The following is a 23,113-nucleotide window of genomic DNA, read 5'->3' on the forward strand; positions in this document are numbered from 1 at the left end:
ATACGCAATTGAGGATTCTGATGATTTTTGGTTGCAAAGCATGGTCATTGTTTATGATGACGTCATGTTTCCTGGCACATAAGTTTATTTTCATTATTCTGTTATTAAAGAGCAAGAAGATTTGCCACCACTGAGAAAGGGGAAAGAAAGATATGATGAGAATTGCATAAAAATGAAGAGAATCGAAGTCTAACAAAATGCATCTGGTAACTTCAGAAAATAGAAAACGGTATTGATTCATAGATTGTCATTAGGCTGATTGAAACATTAAGTAACTCTGGTGAATCAAACTGATATAAAAAGCCATCTACTATATATCATATCACATTGCATTTATTTTATGTGTTTCCTGTATATAAGCCACAGAAAACGAATGGAATTCATCAGTCTAAAGGCTAACAGTGATATATTGCGGACCAATCCTTGTTTCATACGTCAGGTCCGTGGTACTTTTCTTTGAGGAGCAATACTCATTCTTGTCAATTCTTTCATCCTTCCCGATAACTCATGATTCTGTAGCAGTTTCTGGGATACATCAAAAATATTTCTGATTCCACTTTGTTTCACACAAAAAGGGCAATACAATTTTGTGCTGGAGCAAGCTTTCGTGACCAAACATCAGACGCTTGATTTTAAAAGTGAGTAGTAACTTACAGGAACATTAATTTCTATCCGATGAATATCTCTTCCCGTGTATATGTACTGTTCTTGCACTGGTCTTCTTCCTCATTGACATTTTAGTATGTTTCTATGAAATAATCACACTTATCACTGTTACACAAGATAACAGCAAATTCAATTTTATTCCACATACGTCGTTGCTAGTTCATTCATTAATAGACGTGCCAGTTTTGGTATATGCAAGTTTTTACCTGCGGATAATACGCAGCCTTTAATCTCTTCGCTTTTGAATAATCACAACTATGCATTAATTCAAATCATACCTATCTACAGATAATGTCGTAATCATGCACTAGTATCTGAAAATGATACAAACTGTAGTTAATGGACTTTTCGTTGATTTATAGAGTTGGTTGTATTCACCTGACTGTACAATTGCAATAGCGAAAGGTCAAAATTCTCTTTTTCCGCTGCTGAGATTAAATATTTTAGGATTCGTCAATAATATAATCGTTAATTTCTGTAAAGACGTCAACTCGCAATACCATTGATTGCCTTACCGTTTTGTAGGCCTACTGTTTGGAAATCATTAGAATGAATTCATTTCGAGGTACGTCAATTCAATTCAAATCAAATCAATTTCAAAAATAACATCGACTAGATTGTTAGATTAGATTATCAGAATTACTATAATTAGATTAGATTGGAAAGATTGATTCTTACTGTTTTCGTGAATGTGTCTCATAAAGCTAGTTTTGAGATGTGGAATTTGCATATTTGAACTATATACCTCTAATATGCTGTCATTTCTAATCTCGATGTCTGTGCCTGATGACGGTAATTTTGTTTGTTTGTTTGTTTATTATTGACTTGACACACGGTTAGCAAGTTTGTTTTATTATTAGTGGACGTCGAAAGACTCTCGATGCGTTTCATCAGTTTAAGAAAAGAGAGAATAGGGCTTCAGCAGAAATGAAATATTTCATGGAAGGTGTTCGGCTCTGACCCTTGTCACTAGGAATTAAATGTCAAGCCGAAAATGAACCTAAGATTCCTGTCATCTCTGCGGGTAATCTTTCTTTACATCCTGACAAGATACCTTCTGCTGATTTAAAGTGTGCGTTCAAGAATTAATATACAGTTACACACAAAACATAGACACCCCTAACTTGCTTTAACCCCGTTGCATTGATTAGTCTCTATTGTTTGTCAGTTCCTGTTATTGAACCCGTTCTTACGTGCACGAACCTGGCATGTCCCTCTCATAATAGTGTAGTAGTCTGTTTATATAGTGAAATCACTGAGCATTTCTGAGTTGTATATATGAATCAAATTATGATATTTTGAATAGTGTAGTCTACCAAGCATTGCAAAAAGGTGAATCACAAGACATGTGACAACAACCTTGTAAATATGATCGGTATAATTCTTGAATTTCTTTGTAGTAAGCCTACAATGGCGTTTAAGGTTGTACATACATGCTCCTGAAATGCAAACTTGTCATAGGGTAACAGTGAATGATGACTAGGTAGCGTGCGGTTTGGTGTGTGACATTAATGACATTGCGCTATCAGGGGCGGATCCAGGAATTCTGTAAAGGGGGGGGGGGCGGGCGCAACTAATATTTCTGGTGCCACTTCCGGGTTTCATTTCATTGTTTTCTTTTTATTTCTTTTGTTTTTTAACGAAAAATAAAGGGGGGCGTGCGCCGGTTGCGCCCTCCTCTGGATCCACCACTGGCTATACTTCATGGAAAGAGATGTGAGGTTTTTGTATAATTACGGTATTTAGTTTTAGTACAAAAAGGTATGTAGGAGAAGTACACCCCATCTCCTTGGGGCCAGTTTATAGAAACATGAACAGTTTTTTTTTTTCAATGCCAGTAGTCATGGTAGTGAGTCACCAAGACCATTGTTCCTCTGTAGTACTGTTCTCTATCATGGACTGAGAAAGGAAAAACAACAACAACAAAGAAATACAAAAAGGGTGTACGTTTCTTTGCAGCTTTAATAGGTGGTATGAAATTCTGCACGAATTTAAACCAGCAATTGACACGCCTCAACACTCTTGTGCGTCACTCTTGAAATGCTAGTGCACTATAAGTTGTCATCCTATGTATAAAGTGTAGTGAATTAAATTAAATACGACTTCTTTTCAATCTTTTGATATCAAATTTAAAGATAACAGAGTTATGGACAAAATTCTTGATTTTGTGTTCAGAAAATTTCTCAGTACACATTCAGTTGGATATTTTCATCATTTGTCATTAATATGTTAACAATGACGTATAGAAAAATCTAAATTTTGTCGTTACCTTCATGTTAAATGATCATCTTTTCACTATGATAGATAACATTTTTTGAGTGTGAAAACGTTAGTAATGTTAATTATCTTTTATTGTTAACAATGCAATTTTCAGCTTCGTGAATGGTAGATAATTTAATGTAATCAATTTATATGTATATACACATATTTGGTATCTATTCAGCCTTGAATTATTCATGCCTTATTTTGTATTTCTACAAAATGTTGTTTAATTACTCGTCTGTTCCTGTGTGCCATGTCATTATCATAAGGGTCAAGACGGACATGTTGTGTACAAGTATAGCCACCGTTGTCATTATTGTCATCACGAATTATCATATTAATGCTCACGAATTTTGCTTTGATATTTTGATATAAATCTTTCTCGTGCAGTACTGTTGATGGGATTTTTATCTATCCCCTTTATGTGAACTTCAAAAAATATCTCTGTGGCTGTTTCACAATATTGATAGAGATAAAGAACATTATTGTTCGTAAATTTAAACACATAGCATTAAATCGTCTAATAATGCAAATCATGCCTTTACAAAATATTATTTCCCTGCTTTTTGCTTTATCGATCGAATATATACACTCAGCAAAAAGAAAGAGAGAAAGAAAGAAAGTAAGCACTTTTTCAAGTTATTTCTCATAGAATATTTATCTCAAGGTTATGGTATTATATACCACAGGAAAGGTACTTTACTTGGCTATCAACCTGGTAGGTCAATAAAAATGGAAACTGTACGCATGAGGTAACATCTCTGTTTTTCTCTTCCAAGGTACAAAAGTAAAAATTTAAAAAAAATTAGTTGTCATTCATGCGTAAGTGCTCTGCCTTGTAACAATAGAACAAAAGACACATTTAACACAATAAAATACATGGATTAATTTGCAAAAATAAATCTTCTATCCTTATAACATGTTTGAAGCCCAAAAGATCAATAAAGGCTAAAATTAATGGAGAAAATGAAGAATCTTCTGTCAAATGCAATTTCAAATTGAATGAGAGAAGAAGCAATATTAACATATATGGTGGGAATTGGAATTGATTTCTCAAACCAGGAAAATTGTAAACAATTTTTGGTTCGCGAATTTGTCTCATAAATTCTTTAATTACTGAATTCTGTTCCTTTAACCATCTTTGGGCCCTACCCCCTATGCCATGTGACGTTTGAGTTGATATAAAATTCTTATTTTCCCCCTTTAGTTTCCCACTTTGATTTGGTTTGAGGTTATAAAGGGAATAAAGAAAACGGAAACTTATTTTTGCTGTGGCATTCATGTCTCTCATTGGTCTTTTCTTATCATTGTTATCTTGAAGGGCGTTAGCAGATGAAACAGCTCATGTCAAGTTTTGCGATTTTTACTTTTATGCCTTGGAGGACAAAAACGAATGCGTTTACTCATACATAAAATTTTCCTTTATATTGACCTATAAGTTTGATAGCAAATGAAATCATCTTTAATAAAAAAAGATAAAATAAAAGTAAAAGGTTGAAGTCTTTCAGTCAGAGAGTAGTAAATACTTGGAATAGCCTTTGTGCAGATGCTGTCGAGGCAACATCAGTGAATAGCTTCAAGTTCAAGCTCAATGATCACTGGAAGCAGAAGCATAACAAATTTAATCCAGATTGCATTAACTGATAATTCCGTGGATACAGTACATCACATGGATCTCCTCAGGCTCAGGATTAAATCCTTTGAATGGCCCTCTACAAGTTTTCAACTTACTGGGCGTCATCGTAGGTAATTCAGGTAATTAATATGGTGTGTAATATATTGATTCTCATCAAAATCTTCTATGAAAAATATGAAAAAGTGTTTACTTTCTGTTTTTTTTTTTTTGCTGAGTGTATATAATATATGGCATAACTTAAACAAGGAGATACATCAATCGATAGCGAGACAAAGAGAACAAAAGAGACTTATAGTGTTTGTGTGAGTATGCATGAAGCTGCACGGTGATGGATGACTGTATTCTATTTTGGGTATATTTTAAATGGATGATGGGGTGGTCTATGAAAAAGCTAATTCGGAAAACAATTATCAATTCTTTCTTTAGATCAAACCGTGATCTTTGTTTCCAAAGCTTATGACACTGTTCTCTGTGAACGTTATTGTGTACCACTGATGATGAGAGACGGTCATATTAATCACAATCATGAAGATATAAAGTAGGCCTAAATATGGTTATAGAGAAAGAAAGTAGTGTTGTAAGGTTCAGGCCTAGTGTCCTGCAGTAATATTGATCTCACGCTGGCATTGTTAGTTCTCGAACCTAATGGAAAAAGTTATAGAAGTGAATATTTTGAAACGAGCTTAAAGCCGTGATATAATTTGTATAGTCATTAAAAAGTATTTCAAAACTTGACGAATACTGCGCCTTTGCCACAACCATGAAAAAAGACATAACACTACATTTCACATAACATTTATTTTTATCTCATCATGTTCGCAACAGTGTAAAGTTGCAATTTATCGTCAACTTCCGTTATTTGTTGCTTCCAGCTGTAACTATTAGTCGAGGAAACATAGTGCAAAATATTAATGTGCAAGAGTCGCAGTGCGCACGAGTGGACAGACTATGCATCTAAAATAAATGTTTGATGTTATACCGAATCGTTTCGAATGGATAGGGCCATTTGAAATCACTTTTAACCACGCATAATTATCATAATGTGCATGATTGAAATGTAATCTTTGTTTATCTGCAAAGCACAATTAGGCCTACATTAGAAAACTATTGATGTATCAACATATTCAGAAAAGAGTCTTCTGTAACAAAATACCCATATAGCTCTTCAGATTTGTGGATGATACGTATAAACGAAAGCAAAATAAGCAAATTTTCAACTGGCCAATCAAAATGGAAATACATTTCTTTGAATGAGAGGAAAGCGGAGTTGGCATGACAATATGGTGCATTGAGCTGTTGAAGAGCTTAAACATAAAAATACCCAACTCATGATTCTCAATAATTTGACAAGGGCCTCTACAAGAGTGTACTATGTAAGTGGTAAATATACCATAACCTGGATTCAGAATACGAAAAAGAATTATAGTTTTGTATTTACATGAAGCTAACTAGTATAGGCCTACTACAAAAAAAAAAAAAAAAGGCGTGGCAAGTAGCTGCCGTATGCGTTTTGAAAAGACACCTATAGGGGAAAAAAAAAATTGCTTCAAAATAGCTTGAAACCAAGCTTAAGAATTTAGTCCAGTGCGATTATGTTTCCTGTTGAACCTCTTTCCAACGTAACAGGCGCTGGTTAGGGAAGGGGGGGGGGGGGGGGAGGGGGGATGAAAACTGTTCCTGTGATCATGTGACGGGTAATGTCCAATCAGGGCAAGGCATTAGCACATGTGTAGTAGACTTACGTAGACTTTGCTGGACATGTGTGATCTAACGAGAACTAACGAGCCCCGCATGCAAAACAAACGTGTGGGACTGAAATACAGTCGGGGCTAGTAACCGATGTGTACACCAGAACAACCCGCGGACACACGACAGAGGAAGAGTTTATGGACGTTTAATGCAGTACAAACGTGTCCTACATTAACGTTTTTTGAATATAAGTGTATTCAACAGAAGGCAGCCGTGGTGCCGACAAAATGGGGAACGTTTTCGCAGCTGAGAAAAATGCCGGTACTCCAAGTCCGCCGATGATGGGAATGCCGACGCCGCCTGTCTCTCCCGCCGCTGCGGCAGCACTGGCCGCTGCAAAGGCGTCTGGCAGCGGTGATCTTCCCAATCCGGGAAATTTCGAAGACCTTTTCAAAAAGATAAAAGGTAAACATCCATACAGTTCCCCCACTATGTCTCTCCCTGGCTATGATATGGGATCAAACTCCCTATCTTTACCCCCTTTTAAGATTAACAAACGATAACTAAACAGTGCTGTTTTATATAGGCATCATATCCAGGGCTGCCAACATTGGAAACTACTTGAGAGTGAGACTCCCATAGGCCAATGCTATAATTTCGGAGTCAAAATGAGTGAGATCAGTAGAAATGCATGCAAATGAAATAAAGTTTTAGAATGAGAAAGGACCAAAATGAGTGAGTCTCATTCTCAATGAGTGAGAGTTGGCAGCCCTGCATATCATACATCTTGCCAGCATGCACAATTTTAATGCCACTTGGCAGTGGACAGTGATCACTTAATACTAGTGTCTTAGATTTTATTTCTACTGCTGTACTGCTGTAATTCGTAAACTTATATGTAGGCAAAACCTAGACCTATCTATAAAATAACTCTTTATAGTGCCATGTCCGTACTGCATGCCCTAGCTAAGTCATGACATTGGCAAAGAGTCAAGTACCAGTTTTCCAGAATATGAGAGAAGTCTCACCTTTACTTTGACCTTGTAAATTATATAGACCTAGGGCCTAGACCATTAAATTATGTTTGGACCTTCATAACCCCGGGGCGCTCCCTCTTACAGTCATAAACTGTGAGAGTGGTTCGCATTTAGGCTGGTCGCAGTTAGGATCCTCGGCTGGCTCAGTTGTGTGTTTATTTCTTATTCTTTGTAGATTTGGCATTTTTATTTGTGTGATTTTTGTGGGAATGATGTGGAAAGGTGTCCTGAATACCGTACAGTAGGCCTAGGGCAAAATCGTGAAATCGGCCCCACCGCAGTGCGTGTGCACTGGTGCGTTAGCAAGCAAGTTCGGGTTAGGGTTAGGTTTAGGTTAGGGTTGTATTTATGTTTAAATTCGCCATTAAATTAGTCGAGGGACATTAGGAAGTCCTTCCAAGAATAAAATGTTGAAGAACAACAGAAAAAATGGGAGAAAGGGAGGAGGAAAGATGCTATGCTGTGGAAATCGGCCCCGCCGCTGCATCAATTTCGCTTAAACGCCGTTTGGTGGGGCTGCATTCACGAGTATAGATCTATACTGTAAAAGAAAGCCCCACCGCCGTGCTTATCTACCGATGAACGCCACACGGTGGGGCTGAATTCACGAGTATAAACAGGTGAGCCGCTGTAGCATTAATAGTATGGACATGCAGTGGTGGGGCCTATTTCAAAAGTATGCCATACAGTAGACTTCTACAGCAGCCTTGGAATTTAAACAGTTACATTCCAATAATGATAATTAATACATTATTCAAAGTATGCTACGTACTGCCGTCAAGGTGATTCAAGCCTAGCCCGACCAGACGCTGTTAGTACCCTGTGTGAATACAGCGTCTGACAGTCCAGGCATGCACCTTCAAAGCGGGGAACCACGACACAACTACGAAACTTATGAAAATTTATACGTTTAACTTTCTTATAAAAAATATATACGTTACTCGCGGTAAGTGCATGCTTGTATTACAGAAGGTTCATAAGTCCATAGAGAGCCTTCATGATAATTAGATAAGTCCACTGAACAAAAAATGGCACTTTCTAGCGCAGTAGAACAGCGCAGGAGTCTCCGACCGTCGGGGTTCATCGTTGCAGAATTCAAAATAGCGAGTTGACTACTCAGCAAATTAAATGCATGCGCGTGCGTGGCTCGAAGTGCAGCGATCTACTGCGTGCGTGCGCTCTTTGGTAGCAGCACGGTCGACAGCGTGACCTTTAAAAGTGCATTCAAGTTGAGTGATCTAGTGAACTGCCGATTATCAGATGTACCATTCATACATGCCGCATATAATCATTATTTTCGGTAAGTTGTAAAATGTGCATTTCAATATTGAAAGCATAGATATGAAGTCTCATTAATGAAGATTTCTATTAGATGAGTTTGAGGTGACAAAAAAATGATCTAAAGTATCAAAATTCAAAGCGATCGCATGCGATCGCTGAACTCTCTTCGTGTTGTGGGTCATGACGGTACAGCCCTGTCGCTACTTACAGCGACTGGGCTGTGTATAGTTGATTCAAGCCTAGAACCTTGAAAGCTCTATAACAATAAATTTACAGGCTCTATCACCTCACCACATAGAACACATTTTGTTTTGCAAATGATGCTAAACGAATTGGAGAGTCATTGCTAATAATACGAATGTTGTCAGTAAGTGGTTAAGACCATAGTTCAATGCAGATGAGACTGCAGGTTTCCATGTGCAGAACAATAAGGTTTGAATCCCAGCCCAGTGTGCAGTAGTGGCCGTTGGCAATACTTTATTCTCATTGCCATTTTATTGTTTATTTATTTATTCATTATTAATATCATTACTATTTTTCTTTTTCTTTTTTAGGAGGTTTAACGGCATCAGTCCCATGTGCAGGAGAGCTATATAATTTATGCTATGCATGTAAAAGAGTCCACTACACTTCTCTTGTAATGTGTAGGGAGCCAGGTGAAATCCTGGTGAAGTGGTCAAATGTACACACAAAATGGCTTCATGATCTACAATAATCTTCAGGATTGAAAGAAATAGATACACTCTGGAAAAGCAGAAGAAGAAATGGTTTGACTAATCTGTATTATAAACATAATTTTAACCCGTTTAGGAAGAGTCCCGAGTATACTCGGCCAAAGTCTATGGAAAATGCATGTTGTAGCAGAATCAGCCTGTCCTCAACGGGTTAAATGTAAAGATTAGAATCCCTTTGTGGGAGATTGGAATAAAGAATCAGATGTAACTTCCAACACATCCATTTCCCCAATTTTCAAGCAAAAGATACTGAAGGTATCTTTGCCTCATTTTTTTTTTTTCTTTATCATTGCAGGCTATGATGCAATCATATTTCAGGATGCTTGGTTTCACATTGAGAGTGTGTGTGAAAAATGGCATTAGAAGAGCATGAGAAAAAGAATTTTTGGCTATTGCACTGCACTTCTCTGCCAGGCTGTCATTATTCATGTTATATTTTGCGTGATATTTCTGTCAGTGATTTCTTACCGACTTCTTTTTTTTTTTAATAGTAAAAGGTTAATGATCATCCAGCTATTAAATTGTGCAGAAGTCTTTCAGTGAAGTAACCAAGCCTGAAATGGTTTATTGACTTTTGCCTTCGCACCAAGCCAGTTGAAGGTTGTGCATACATGTCAAAGCTTGACTGTATTTCTTCGCACCACATTTTCAGAGATCTTCCCATCACCCATAGAGGGTTGCAAGCTCGTCGTGAACAAAGGCCTCAGCAATCACTTCCAGGTCAGTCACACAGTGTCTCTCTCAGCTTTCAACCCGTCATCATACCACTTTGGGTCGACATATGTTGGCAGCAAGCAGGTCAGCCCAACAGAGGTGAGTTGCCTAGCTTTGATGCCTGTTAACCCATTGAGAACGTGTCCCGAGTATATTCGGGCAGATGTCTATCGGAAATGCGTGTTGTAGCAAAATCAGTCCGTCTTCAATGGGTTAAGATTTGTTTGAGAGATTCACCTATTATCCACCATGTTAAAATGATATCCAGTGAAATCAGCAAATTTCCTGTTGACATTGGTCAGAGACTCTTCTGTCAACGCTGCACATGAAATGGGGCAAGTTATCATCTTGACAGAGATAATGTAATCATGAATGCAATTTATAAATTGATGGCAGAGAGCCTAAACTGTTCAGATCAGTGATAGTCTTAAGAAAAAAAGAACAACAACAAACAAACTTTAGGAGGCCAGTGTAACATGATATGTAGTTGTTGTTTTTAGATATCTCCTAGAAGTGTATGAGCTGCATATTTTGTATTTTTTCTGACACTTGTTTTCTTACTGCTAAAGACTAGAAAAAAAAATGCTTTGTTGAGATTTAGAGTTTGTGGTGCTTGCACCCTTACTTTTTCCTAAGAGATGAAAAACCCAGTAGAATTGCTGTACATCCAGCATGTCATTCCCAGTTTCATATCCTGAAACCTGTTTTTCAAGTTTTTTTTTTGTGTGTTCTTTGAAATGTTTGACAGTATTTGAACTGGAAGTGATGAATTTTGCTCGTACACAGATGATAGGGCTGGTTTGACGAAAAATCGTGAACCATTGGGATATTCACTGATTGTGTCATCTGACTGCATGTTTTATTCCAGTTCTGTATTTATGGAAAAAGTGCAGTTTCAACAGTTTCAAAGTTTATAACCATTCAGAGTTGTACACTGCTAACTGTTTACAATGAAATATTACCTTTCTTTAAATTGACCTTCTATGCACAGTGAATAACTATTAAAGGTCCCCTAAACTCTAAGTATAATTCTGCATTTTGCCATGTTCTGCTGTTTTGTCTTTCAGGCTTTTCCAGTTCTTCTTGGAGACATTGACACATCAGGCAGTCTCAATGCTCAAATCATCCATCAACTAGCTGACAGAATACGCACCAAATTTGTTGTACAGGTATGTGTATTGTTCAAAGTGGTTCAAAAGGTAACATGTATTGCATATTATCTGTATTGAGTTGCATATGTACAAACTTTCTTCAAATAATATCATGATTCCACATGTAGAATAATCTTCATAATGCTTGTCTGCAGAATATAGTAGAGGCTGGAACTTGCTGATTTTTTTAAGTGGAATAGCTGCTACTTGAAATCTGTTGTTATTGGCAGGTTTACCTCTAAATGATGATAATATAGTTCTGGCAGCTAGTGTGAGTCCAGTGTTGGATGTTGCATGATGAACCAAGCTGCACTGTTTGTGCTGGTGATTTGTGCAGTTGTTATCTTTTGGCAAACACCAGCCCCTGGGAATTACTGTAAAACATTATATATTTGTGGCATGAAAGTTTCTCGAATTGTAGCCGACGGCCTTTTTTGCAGCATGAAATTTTTGTGAACTGCCACTGGCATTCAATGCATATAGTGTAGACAAGAACTTTTGCATGCATTTTAATTTCACAAATCTTGGCGTTCATAAAATTCCCGAAATTAAAATGCGCGCAAACATTCCTCATTTTACAGTATTCGATCTATCATTCGAGGAGAGCTGTTGATGATAGCATTGCCGCACATAATTGGTATGAAGCTCAGCTTAATCTGAACGTAGTTGTCTGAGTTAATTAAAATCAATCGAGTCTGTATTATTATTAAACATATTTTATTATGTTATTGCTGAGCAGCAGAGGCCTGAACAAACATATGTGTATTACACCCATATTCTGATTACTGTTATGGATAACCACACATTTTTCCAATTCACACAATATTATGTTCATGTGGTCTGTGAGAAACAGTACATGTATCTGCATTTAATGAAATCACTCTACTTGTCTTTGCATTGACTGTATGATGCTCCAAGCATGTCCTTATGAACGTCTCCTCAAAATTTCCAGACTCAGCAAACAAAGTGGGGCGTATACCAAGGGGAGGTAGAGTACAAGGGGCCGTCCTACACGGGGGTGCTGACACTTGCCAACGTAGACCCCCTGGAGGGATCAGGCATCGCCGTAGCTCACTACATGCAGAGCATCACACAGAGGCTGTCATTAGGGGCGGAGCTTCTATACCACTGTGGGCAGGGCCAACAGGCTGCCATTGTCTCACTAGCAGGCAAATATGCAAGTGAGTACAATACGGTATATCTATAAAATTGCTCCATGATACTGTATGCGCCATATATTTAGCGAATCTTATTTTTCGCGAATCAGAACTTCCCAAAGGATATTGTGAGTGGTTAAATTCGCGATTGAGGAGTACAGTACTGGATGGAGAAATGTATGCATGCACGTCACATTCATGTAGGGATCAGAGTCAGTATTTTGCATGTTTTTAAAATTTGTGAAAAGCACCCGACTCGCAAAATTCGCGAACATAAAAACCTTGCAAAATATTCGATGTATACAGTATGTCATTAGTCAGTAGCATGCAAGCAGTAATTTACATGCACACATGACCAGATCTCTACCTACAACATTGTATGATATTGTTAATGCTGTTATCACAGCTTTTAGAAGACTTGATCTGTTCAGAAAGTTAATTTCTTGCTAGCTTTTATAGTTAGTATTGCAGAGGTCATTGCATACTTTCTTGCTCCATTTTCTTAAATCATGCTGAAGTACACCAATGGCATGTAGTGCATCAGTTCAAATGAAAATGATAAAGGATTTAAAGATTGTAACTATGCATATTTGATAAAATCCTTATTTTGTCATTCTTGCTATGGTTGTGTAAACAGGCATGGCACTGTGATGACATGTGTAATGTACAAAGGGTCAATATGAATGTGGTACTATCAATCAAATATCCTCCAAAAACTAGTCACATGTTTGCTAACTCATGGAAAAAAAATCACTGTCATTTGCTCATGCCACAATGTCTTTTATCCTATACATTGTTGTGTTCCAGCGGACAATTGGGTAGCATCCAGTACTATAGGACCCACAGCTTTCCATGCAGGCTACTATCACAAGGGTAAAGAGGTGCAGATCGGTGTCGAGTTTGAGAGCAACCTCCGTGCCAAGGAGTCCTCAGTGTCGCTAGGTTACCAAGTGGACTTGCCTGCTGCCAATGTAGTATTCAAAGGTTGGTTCAACTGTATGCATTGGTACCTTGTCTGCAGAGTTTAAATGTGTTTAAGGTTTTATGCATGTTGATTTGTGTTGATTCATGATACCCTCAACCTCACTTTTGCAGTGAAACCAATATCTAGAAACATTTCATATATTTTGAAATAATTTTTCTTCTATTTTTCTTCAGATTGCTTGGATATGCCCACAAAAATACCTTCCAAACGCAAGATTCCGGTTGTGGCCTCATCTGTCAATCATTGCTTAAGTACTAATGTGATTAACAAAAGACATTGGAATGCACCATCCCCCACCCGAGCATAACTTGCATGTTCCCTCACCCTGTATTTTGTCAGTCGCATTAACGTCACAGAAACATGCAAGTTATGCCGAGTCGAGAAGGAGAGGAGAAGTATCATGTATCAACACAAATCAACATGCATTTGTATGTCATAAAATCTTTAAGCTGAGGAAATTTATCCAAATGAACTGTACACAACCAGTCAGTTCTAGTAATCCAGCAAAAGACACCAGTAGAAATATTACAGACTTTTCAGTTGTTAGGCTCTATAGCTTTAGCCATAAACACCACTCATTTATACATATAATGATGATGGTACACCCACATATGCCACACAAGAACTGCTTTGGCTTCATAACAGGAGTGACATTTTACGCTCTGTGCAGAAATAGTGAAATGTTCAGAAGACATGGAGAGTGCAGTCTTGCGACATTTGACACAAGTTTTTGTTATGAGATTTACAGGGAGATGTGGCCACTGTCCACAGCTCATCTGACAAAGCAAAATATGCAGTTAGACTCATGTTGTGAATTTAAAGTGAAAGGGACTTGGATTTTTTTTTTTTTTCACTAATCCAGGACAATGGACTCCGGTTATAGCTAAGTCCTCGGGACTGGTCGTTATCTTTCGTTATATCGAAATTTTGTGATAACAGAAGAATTAAACAATAGAAATACAACATAGAGTGGATGATGTTGCGGCCTAAATTTTTACTTCGTTGTAACCGGAATTTCATTTTAATTGTGTCCGTTAAAACGATAGTGCACTGCACTCACTTCTGCAACTGCAACTCTGCTATTTAAAAAAAAAATTTATACATGTATGCATGGAGAAAGATAGTACCTTTTTTGTGTGGAGGGGGGAGAGGGGGAGGTGAATGGTGGGACTAGATCATTTGCATATCGGCTGACTGACTCATGCATAAGTCACTGTATGAATAATTGTCATTAAAGTTTGTAATTGCTTACCATTCTAAAGTTATTGAAACTGAAAACTTTTGGTGTAAAATATGAAGATCTGGAAATGCAGAGTTAACAGCAAATTTTTAAATGTACAGGGTAGCAATACAATATTTCTAGTGTTACATTGTGTTACAAAGTCATCAAATGAGGCACTTGAAATTATTTAATCAGCATTTGACTGAATTAACTTTATATTTCACGTTTTGTTTGATTTGCTTGCTTTCTAACGTGGTGCAGAAGGTTGTAAATGGATTTGAATGACATTGGCAAGAAGTGTCAAAACTAAATCAAGGAGAGAATATCTCAGTTTTTGTTGGTGACATGTCTATTCTGGTTTGCTCCACCATCTCTTGAAAGGATTCTTAATCATGACTTGATGCTGGCTGTTTCAAAATTTTACAACTCGTCTTTTCACAGAATGCCCAGTGTGCATGGTCTAGAACTACAATGTTGTATGGGGCAATCTCAGAATATAATTTATTATCCTTTTCTATGACAACAGAAAAATGTAATGCTGATACTGCCATTACGTCTGGATCTTGCAATCAAAACTGATTACATGTACAGAGTCTGTAAAATATTTGTTATCATAGGGTGCGTTCAAGCACTCTAAAGCGAACCATACCAAACTGAACTAAAGCGCACCGTGCCGTACTGTGCCAGATTTAGAGCGTTCAAGCACTCTGTTGAGAAAGCGTGCCTTGTGAGCTATTTTTAGAAGAGGTCAAGCATTATGTAGCAAAAGGGTCATTCACCTGGCGCTTTTGAAATACTTACAGCTGTCCCGAACAAAGAGAATGATATCTTTGCACTGTGACGTATGCACATGATAATATGCTCATGCATTACAGCGACCTTTTTGTACGCTTTTGGTGCGCTTTTGGAGCACATCGGGAAGTGGTACACTTTTGGCTCAGTACAGTACGGTACAGTACACTTTAGGAGTGTTTGAGTGCTCCTCAGACGCTGGTACGATATGGTACACGTCCGGTTCGCTTTAGGAGAGCGCTTAAAGGCACCCATAGGTACACAACATTTTGGGTAATAAGGGGAGTGAGTGGTCAGTGTTGGCAGAGGCGTCGTGAATTAACTTTCTAGTTGAAATAATTATCCACTATGTAGGCCATTAAACAATGTCATATTGTTTTTCCAGCACTTCATTTGCATAAATCCACCCCCTTTCTTGTTCCTCTTTCCTTTTCAGGTATGGTGGACACAAATTGGACAGTAGCTGCCGTTCTGGAGAAAAGACTTCAACCCATGCCCTTTGCATTCATCTTGAGTGGTGTGATCAACCAGTGGAAAAACCAGTGTAGATTTGGCTTTGGGCTCATGATAGGATGATTACAAGTGTATTCTTTTTCATGTCGGTAATGAGATGAGCTGTACCAACATAATACCTTACATCATTACGATGTTAATAGATTGTCCTATACTAGTTTAGGTGCGATATTTACATGAAAGAAACAATAATGGTACCCTAACCCCCTTCACTATTAGCTTTACACTTGTGCTATAGCTGTGCTGGAGTTGTGAGCAAGTGCATACTTGCCGCAGGGATGGCACAACACTTTTAATGTCCTATTCAAGAGTTTCCTCGAGAAATCCACTGTGGCTCCTGACGGTGTAACGACCCACTCATGTTGGTCATGGTATGATTCATATTTGTCTATACACCTGGGATTCAGTGTCATTGGAGCTTAACATCAATCACAGGCAAGGTGAAAGTACATACAGTCATGACCCTTGCTCAGCGGCCAGACAGTATGTGTTAAAGGATTACCTTCCCTGAAATGGCCTTGTCTGATTTGCATCAGGAGGAAGGTGCATCTCAAGTCATTTATAAATATTGATTTTCCTGGAAAGTTGCAGATGATTAATCCAGTTTAGATAATATTCATAAATATCTTGTCTCCTCTTCCATCAAAACTACCAGTAGTGGAAATGGTGGCATTGACCATTTCACTTTGATTGGAAATGGGAGTCTTTCTCATGAAACCTGATAACTAATGGCTATTTAAAGCAAAATATAAGACTGTTCATTGATATGACAGTTTGAATGAACAATTGATATGATTTGATTGGTTATGTGGTGTAATTCAGCAGGGTTCAGTTGGGTGACTGTCACAAATGATGCTGATATCTCATTTTGACAACATGAAGACATTGAAGTTATCTTTGATTTGGTTTCATAAAGTTGGATAAAGACAAAAATATGAGTGTAATTTTGTGACAGCTTTCAGGGAACTTTTATTATTTAAGATTATCTCCATGTTTAGTAACATACCTCTCTTGATTTGGGTGTTGGATGTGGAAAAGATGTTTTGATATGAGCAACAATTGTTTTGTGTTACCCGTTACAGTTTTAAAATGAAGTGTGATCCATTGAAAATAAATGCCTAATGACATACAGAGATTTCCTGACCACAGTTGTAAAAAGATTTAAAAAAAAAAATTATTCAAAGTGAAAGATGGCATACCAGATGAAAAACTTGGCTCTTTATCACCATCGTGTTGCAGAGTTTGACAGTTTCACCATTTCTTCACATTTTGATTCCTGTTTCTGCTCTTCAAACAATTCAGAGTACATAAGGTCAATATGAAAAGTCCTGAAAAAACTGTGTTATTACCCATGTCACAGAAGCTTCTTAGGGCTTGGTACAGGAGGTGAAAACATTGGCCAAAATTCATGACAAATCAGGGCAGTTCATGGGACAGATCATCTCTTTCTCTCTTTGGACTCACTCTTAGTACTCTTTCTCTATCTCGATTGAAAGTCCAGGATAAGCCTTGTGGTTCTCAATATAATGTTTATTAAAGTGAGGGTATGATATCAATGACAAATGCTATGTGGTGTTGTGACGAGAACTGTGAGGAATTTAACAACCCTGTACAGAATGTATTGTCTAAGGACTATCTTCTCTGAGTGATGATTATAATATGATTCATCTTCATGACAGGTGGATTCCAATCCAGTTATCACTGCAGAATTAAAAGGGAAGAGGCAGGAGGCTCGGGATCCATATCATGAATTCAGTACTTTAAAGAAGAAAACAGAGGACGCTTTTTCCCATCTGCCTCAATTTGCATCGACTCGTGTTACTTACCGTTCCTTCAGAATGTAACTCTAGACTAACCCTTGACATCTTTTCCACCCACTACTCCCAAGCCATTTCTTGGTCCAGCTGTGCATAGAGAAAAACATGGTTTATGATCAAAAGTGTACTCTTTTTGTGGTTATTTTTACTCCGTTGTCTTTGAGGACAAATAATGTGGTTTTGAGGAGTATTCAACTGCAGATGCATTATCTACATGTACATCTTTATTTTGTTACCACATCAATGATCTCTTGGTGGTGATGAAGTGCATCCATTCAAATGTTCATTTGTGTCACATTACCTCTAGCCTCTTTTGAGAGGAACGAAGTGAACTTTGACCTGTGCATCATTACATTGATATTGAGAGCGTTTTTGTTCAATGCAGTCGAGAGATGTTCCTTTAATCTCCATCACTGAATACCAATGACTTGTATAATATGATTACCAGCAGTCGTTACTTGTTGTATTTTATATTCCAAGTTTGTAAATGGCTTGAGGTTGTATGTACATTCAGGGCATCCCTGATTAAAACAGATCGTAACAGACACCATGACAGAAAAGTGTTTGTCATGATTTTATGTAGAATAATGAATCCTTAAAGCTAAACAGTGTTGATGTAGTGAGGAAATGATTGGATTAAAACAGTAATAAAAAACCAACAAAACACAGATAAAAATCACTTAACGACTTATTCAAGGAAGAAAGTGGAACAAAAATTTTTACAACAGGTGCTGTTTGTAAACTCCATTGAGCCAACATATCTATATCTATATACAAGATATACAGTGTACAATTGTAGATATATCTGTATATATGAAGAGTTTGTTCGCAAAAACCGATAAGTCCATATTTGCCAAATGGAGATATTTGCGATTAAAGGTCAAGAAAAATAAAGAGAATAATAAGAAAATATTTGCTTCTTTTGACCATAACTTAAAAAATGTACCTTTGTATGTAGTGACCAATATATCATTTAAAAGGTTTTAGTTTGTACTTTATGATAGAGCCCGTACTTCAAAATCTTCAAAAATGGACTTATCGGTTTTTGCGAACAAACTCTTCATATATATATATATATATATATATATATAAAAGATGACGAAGTAGGGTAGTAATGCATTTCAGTCCAACAGTGCTATTTATTCAGATCAAAGTTTGACGAATACATACATCTTCCTCAGGGCCGACAATGACTATTATGAAAATAAAGAAAATGACCCTCTTTTCTATATAATTATACATAAGTGGTTATATATATATATATATATATATATATATATATATATATATATATATATATATGTATGTACACATGTTCATATTTTTAAATCTTCAAAGCTAATCCCATGTTAAATTTCACCCAAACCAGACAACAAAAATTGGCAGGGAAAAAGTTCATGAAGGCATTCCTGTAGTCTCATTGTTTACCGACATTAGTTGAGAACTGAAGAAAGAGAATAAAGGGGAAAAATGATAAAGTTTAAGGAAAACTACGTAGTAAAGATAATACATTTTGACGGCACACTAGGAAAGAGTGCCACGGTACAATAGGTAAAACCTTTTTTTTTCTTTTATAAGTTGTTAGCTTTTCTAAATGTTGCAAGGAAAGGCTGAGGATTGATCTGTTGCAGATCGCTCTGTCTCGTATGCGTCAAAACGGATTTAAAGCCACATACAATGTACTTTGCATCCTCAACACAAATGTATTTTTGTTTTCTTTCAGTGAACAAAGCAGAAACTACAGATTTCGTAGCTTTTACCCCTAACTAGGCCGGGGGGCTCGGAGCCCCCCCCCCCCCCCCCCCCGCGCGATGTATTGCTATTTATCGCCGCGATGTTTCATATATATATATATATATATATATATATATATATATATATACATATAAAATATCTAATTTCCATTTGTGACGCCATTAGGTGTACACCATAAAAGACACCTGTACACTGTACTACTACTGCTGCTACTGCTGCTGCTGCTGCTGCTACTACTACTACTACTACTACTACTACTACTACTACTACTACTACTACTACTACTACTACTACTACTACTACGCTAACTACTGTAACTACTACTTGTACCTCTATTGTGCTTTTTAATTCAGAATTATTTGCTGTTACATACTTTGTTTACTTACCTGACCCATTTGATCATATTCCTCGTAAAGAAAAAAAATCAAAGGAACACGTTGCAATTGTACTCCACGATGCTGCACCGATGTGGCATGCGAATGCTACTTTTACTAAGTAATTTCTGAATGAATTAGTACCTAGCCCTCGTAAAACTTGTTGACTGTTACTTTAAACACTTGATGGGGAAAAGGTAAAACTTCCATCGAGAGGTTAATAGGTTCATTACAATGCTTCATGCGGAAATATCATAAGTGACAATGAACCAGCGGAAAAAAGTCTAGTTCATGATGGTTCATGAAGCCACGCGTGTACCACAACCAGACCATGGCGGCTTCCACATAATTAGTCGCCTCCCTAGACCCTAATTACCTCGTTCAAACAATGCAGCTTTGACTGAACAATGACTTATGTTCGCAAAACAGAATTCATGGATAATCTCCGAATATAGTATATACATGTGTAGTAGATTGACTGTGAAACGTGTAACAACAGCAACAATAAACAAGCAAACAAACATGCAAATGCTGAAAATAATTTACCGGAAGCTATACACAACTTCCCTCCTCCACCCCCCCCCCCCCCCGCCCGAGTGAGGAAACATTAAGATACAAAGGAGTGTGGAAATAATTGTGTTCTTCGTAGTCGAAACCATTTACAAATCAATGGCACAGTACTACGCAGCGAGCTGCAACTCTGTTTTGTTTGACTCATCCGCAAAGTTAAAATGCAACACGTTTGGTTGCTCACCTGTTCTGCTGTGTTTTGGTTGAGAGAAATGATTCTACCTTCACGTCCTACAAACAAATGCAGTTACGAAAAAAAAAACAAACAAACCACTTTTATAAAAGACACTTGGAAATAGAAATAAAACTAAATCAAACGAGGAAACACGAAGAATGAATGAACGAAAGAGAAAGTCAGGTACAGATACCATTTATGTAATGTACTTCCTTCTTTCTTTCATTCATTCTTGTTCTTTTTTTTTTAAACCAAAGACACTACATGGGTTCAATTGTTAATTTTGACAACGAATTAGTCATCCCAACACAGGAGATGCATAGTTACAGCCTAGTTTCAGCGCAATGAAACACACAATAGAAGCATGTACCCGCCCCCTGAAGCGGGATAGAACAGTGATTTTGTGACAAAAGGTAGATCAACGGAAGCAGCAGAATAGAATACTCAGGAAGAACGAGGTGATACCTCGAACAACACTCCAATGGATTGGTGGTCAGTGATTCCACACTTGTGGCTGCTTCTGGTCATCACCTTGTGCTCTGCTACCGTGACGTGTAAGTATCATTTAATTTCTTGTTTTGTTGATGATCGAATTGTGTTGTTTTATTCACGTGCTTGCTTGCACTGCCGCTTGAAAAAAAAAAATCTCCCAGAACAGCCATTTCTGCTTGACCTGATTGCATGAAGTAAGTCTTTTATTTTGATAAACGGAATATAACTGAAGATTTCTGAACTTGATTAGGGAATGCGCATGTTACAGGTTGTCTGTGTCATTCACCAATAATAAACCTGTTAAATCTGAATTTTGAGTGAAATGATCACAGTCTGTGCAGTACTAGTATGTAAATTATAATGTGCTCGTACTTTTTATCTATCCATCTTGCTATTTTGTTTCTATACATGACGATTGTTTTTCAGAAGTTTTCTCTCCATAATTTCGTTCATTAGATATCAAGTACTGTACATTGATAACTAACTTAAACCCTGTGAATAACCATGATATTTTGACTGCGACTTGGGCACTGTTAATAAGCCGTTTTGTGGTGTAATCATGGCTTATGGCAATACTTGACCTGTGTGACCTCTCCGGTACAAAGACACCTCTCACCCTTGAGCACCGCCAGAAATAGAACTTATTTGGACGAAGGGAATTCGGGATATGTTTGAGACTTCAGGCACACCCATCAATGCATCAGTTATTGATGTATCTCAGTGGGTAACAGATACCTATTAAGTACGGTTAAAACCAGGGACACATGGGCTACTACCATCAGCCATTGTTATCCCTTGTCCATGATATACAACCTCTAGACCAGTTCTACCTGATCCAGCCTTTTTTTAATTCATTTTTTTTTTCCAGTACAATGTATGCATCATCAGCTTTTTAGTGCAAGTTGTCTTACGGGGATTAAACGCTTTAGTTGCAACCGGAAAGCAAAACGTAAGAAAACAAAATCAGATCTCTCAGGTTCTACTGTGAGGTGACATCCGTTTTAAAGGAAACCAAAGCCAAATATCAATGTGGATTGAGTGAAAGCCGGAGTGAAAGCAGCAATTTTAGTAGAAAACATCAGTGAAAATTTGAGGGAAATGGGACAATCGACGCAAATGCTATGATTTTTTTTTTTTTTTTTAAGTTTCGGTGCCTTCATTGCTGGATAAAAAACTTCTACAGTTCATGACTTCATTTTGGACAACAATAAAGAAAATATAAAGAAAATTCTATACGATAATAAGGTTTCATGAAAAGTACACATTCAATCGACTTGTCACTAAACATAATGTAAAGCAACGTAATTTTATTCCCCATACTTTGTGAAAGAGGTATAGGTCTAAGTCAAGTGCTCTTTCATTATGCCAGAAAAGTGGAAATATATTGAATTTTCTTTATATTTTCTTTACGTTTTTGTCCACAATGATGTCATGAAGTGTAGTGGTCTCCTCATCCAGCGATGATATGGCACCGAATCTTTAAAAATCATAACTTTTAAGTTGATTGCTCGATTTTCCTTAAAAAAAAAATCAATGATGTGCTCCACTAATATTGCTGCTTTCACGTAATCCACAATTTGGGCTTTGGTTTCCTTTAAGGTTTCCTGAACTGTGTCATTTCAATGGAACGACGTGGAAACTATCCAAACACTATCTGCAAATGGTGATGGATCATTGCCAAGAAATAGAAGTGCCATGACATTTGTTGCCATAATTCAATCAAATCATACGGTTCACGGATAAAATGCAAATTTTCACCTGTTTGCTTCATATTGTTGATGAAATCTTACCAGACAAACTCATGAAAAGATGGAGAACAATTAACTGTAAAGAGCAAACCAGATTGTAACTAAGGAGAATCACAACTAAACACTTCAACAATGACAATGGTGATAATGATGATAATTGTTATACAACAATAGAAATGAAGTAAAAAAAGCAAAGTAAGGAATGAACAGGAAAAAAAAAATAAGTAATATCATTATTTTAAGCATGACTTTTTATTATATTTTCGATAAAGTTACCGAAGATAAAGATTAGCACCTCTTGTCGAGATTTACAGCCTTCCTTTATCGACGTTATTTTTTTCTC

General features: G+C 37.2%; 1 protein-coding gene across 2 annotated transcripts; it reads left to right on the forward strand.

The window, feature by feature from the left end:
- Positions 1-612: 612 nt before the first annotated feature.
- Positions 613-18,201, forward strand: LOC140229449 (mitochondrial import receptor subunit TOM40 homolog). Of its 2 annotated transcripts, XM_072309702.1 has the most exons (7): positions 613-638; positions 6,506-6,718; positions 9,958-10,118; positions 11,087-11,188; positions 12,123-12,351; positions 13,135-13,311; positions 15,763-18,201. In XM_072309702.1, coding segments are annotated over exons 1-7 (1,023 nt in total). In that variant the 5' UTR covers positions 613-637; the 3' UTR covers positions 15,903-18,201. The 2 variants fall into 2 exon arrangements, with proteins under 2 accessions (XP_072165803.1, XP_072165804.1); XM_072309703.1 differs by lacking the exon at positions 613-638 and having other exon boundaries at positions 6,313-6,718.
- Positions 18,202-23,113: the final 4,912 nt, after the last annotated feature.

The sequence above is a fragment of the Diadema setosum genome, chromosome 6 (genome assembly GCF_964275005.1).
Source record: "Diadema setosum chromosome 6, eeDiaSeto1, whole genome shotgun sequence".
Classification (NCBI taxonomy): domain Eukaryota; kingdom Metazoa; phylum Echinodermata; class Echinoidea; order Diadematoida; family Diadematidae; genus Diadema; species Diadema setosum.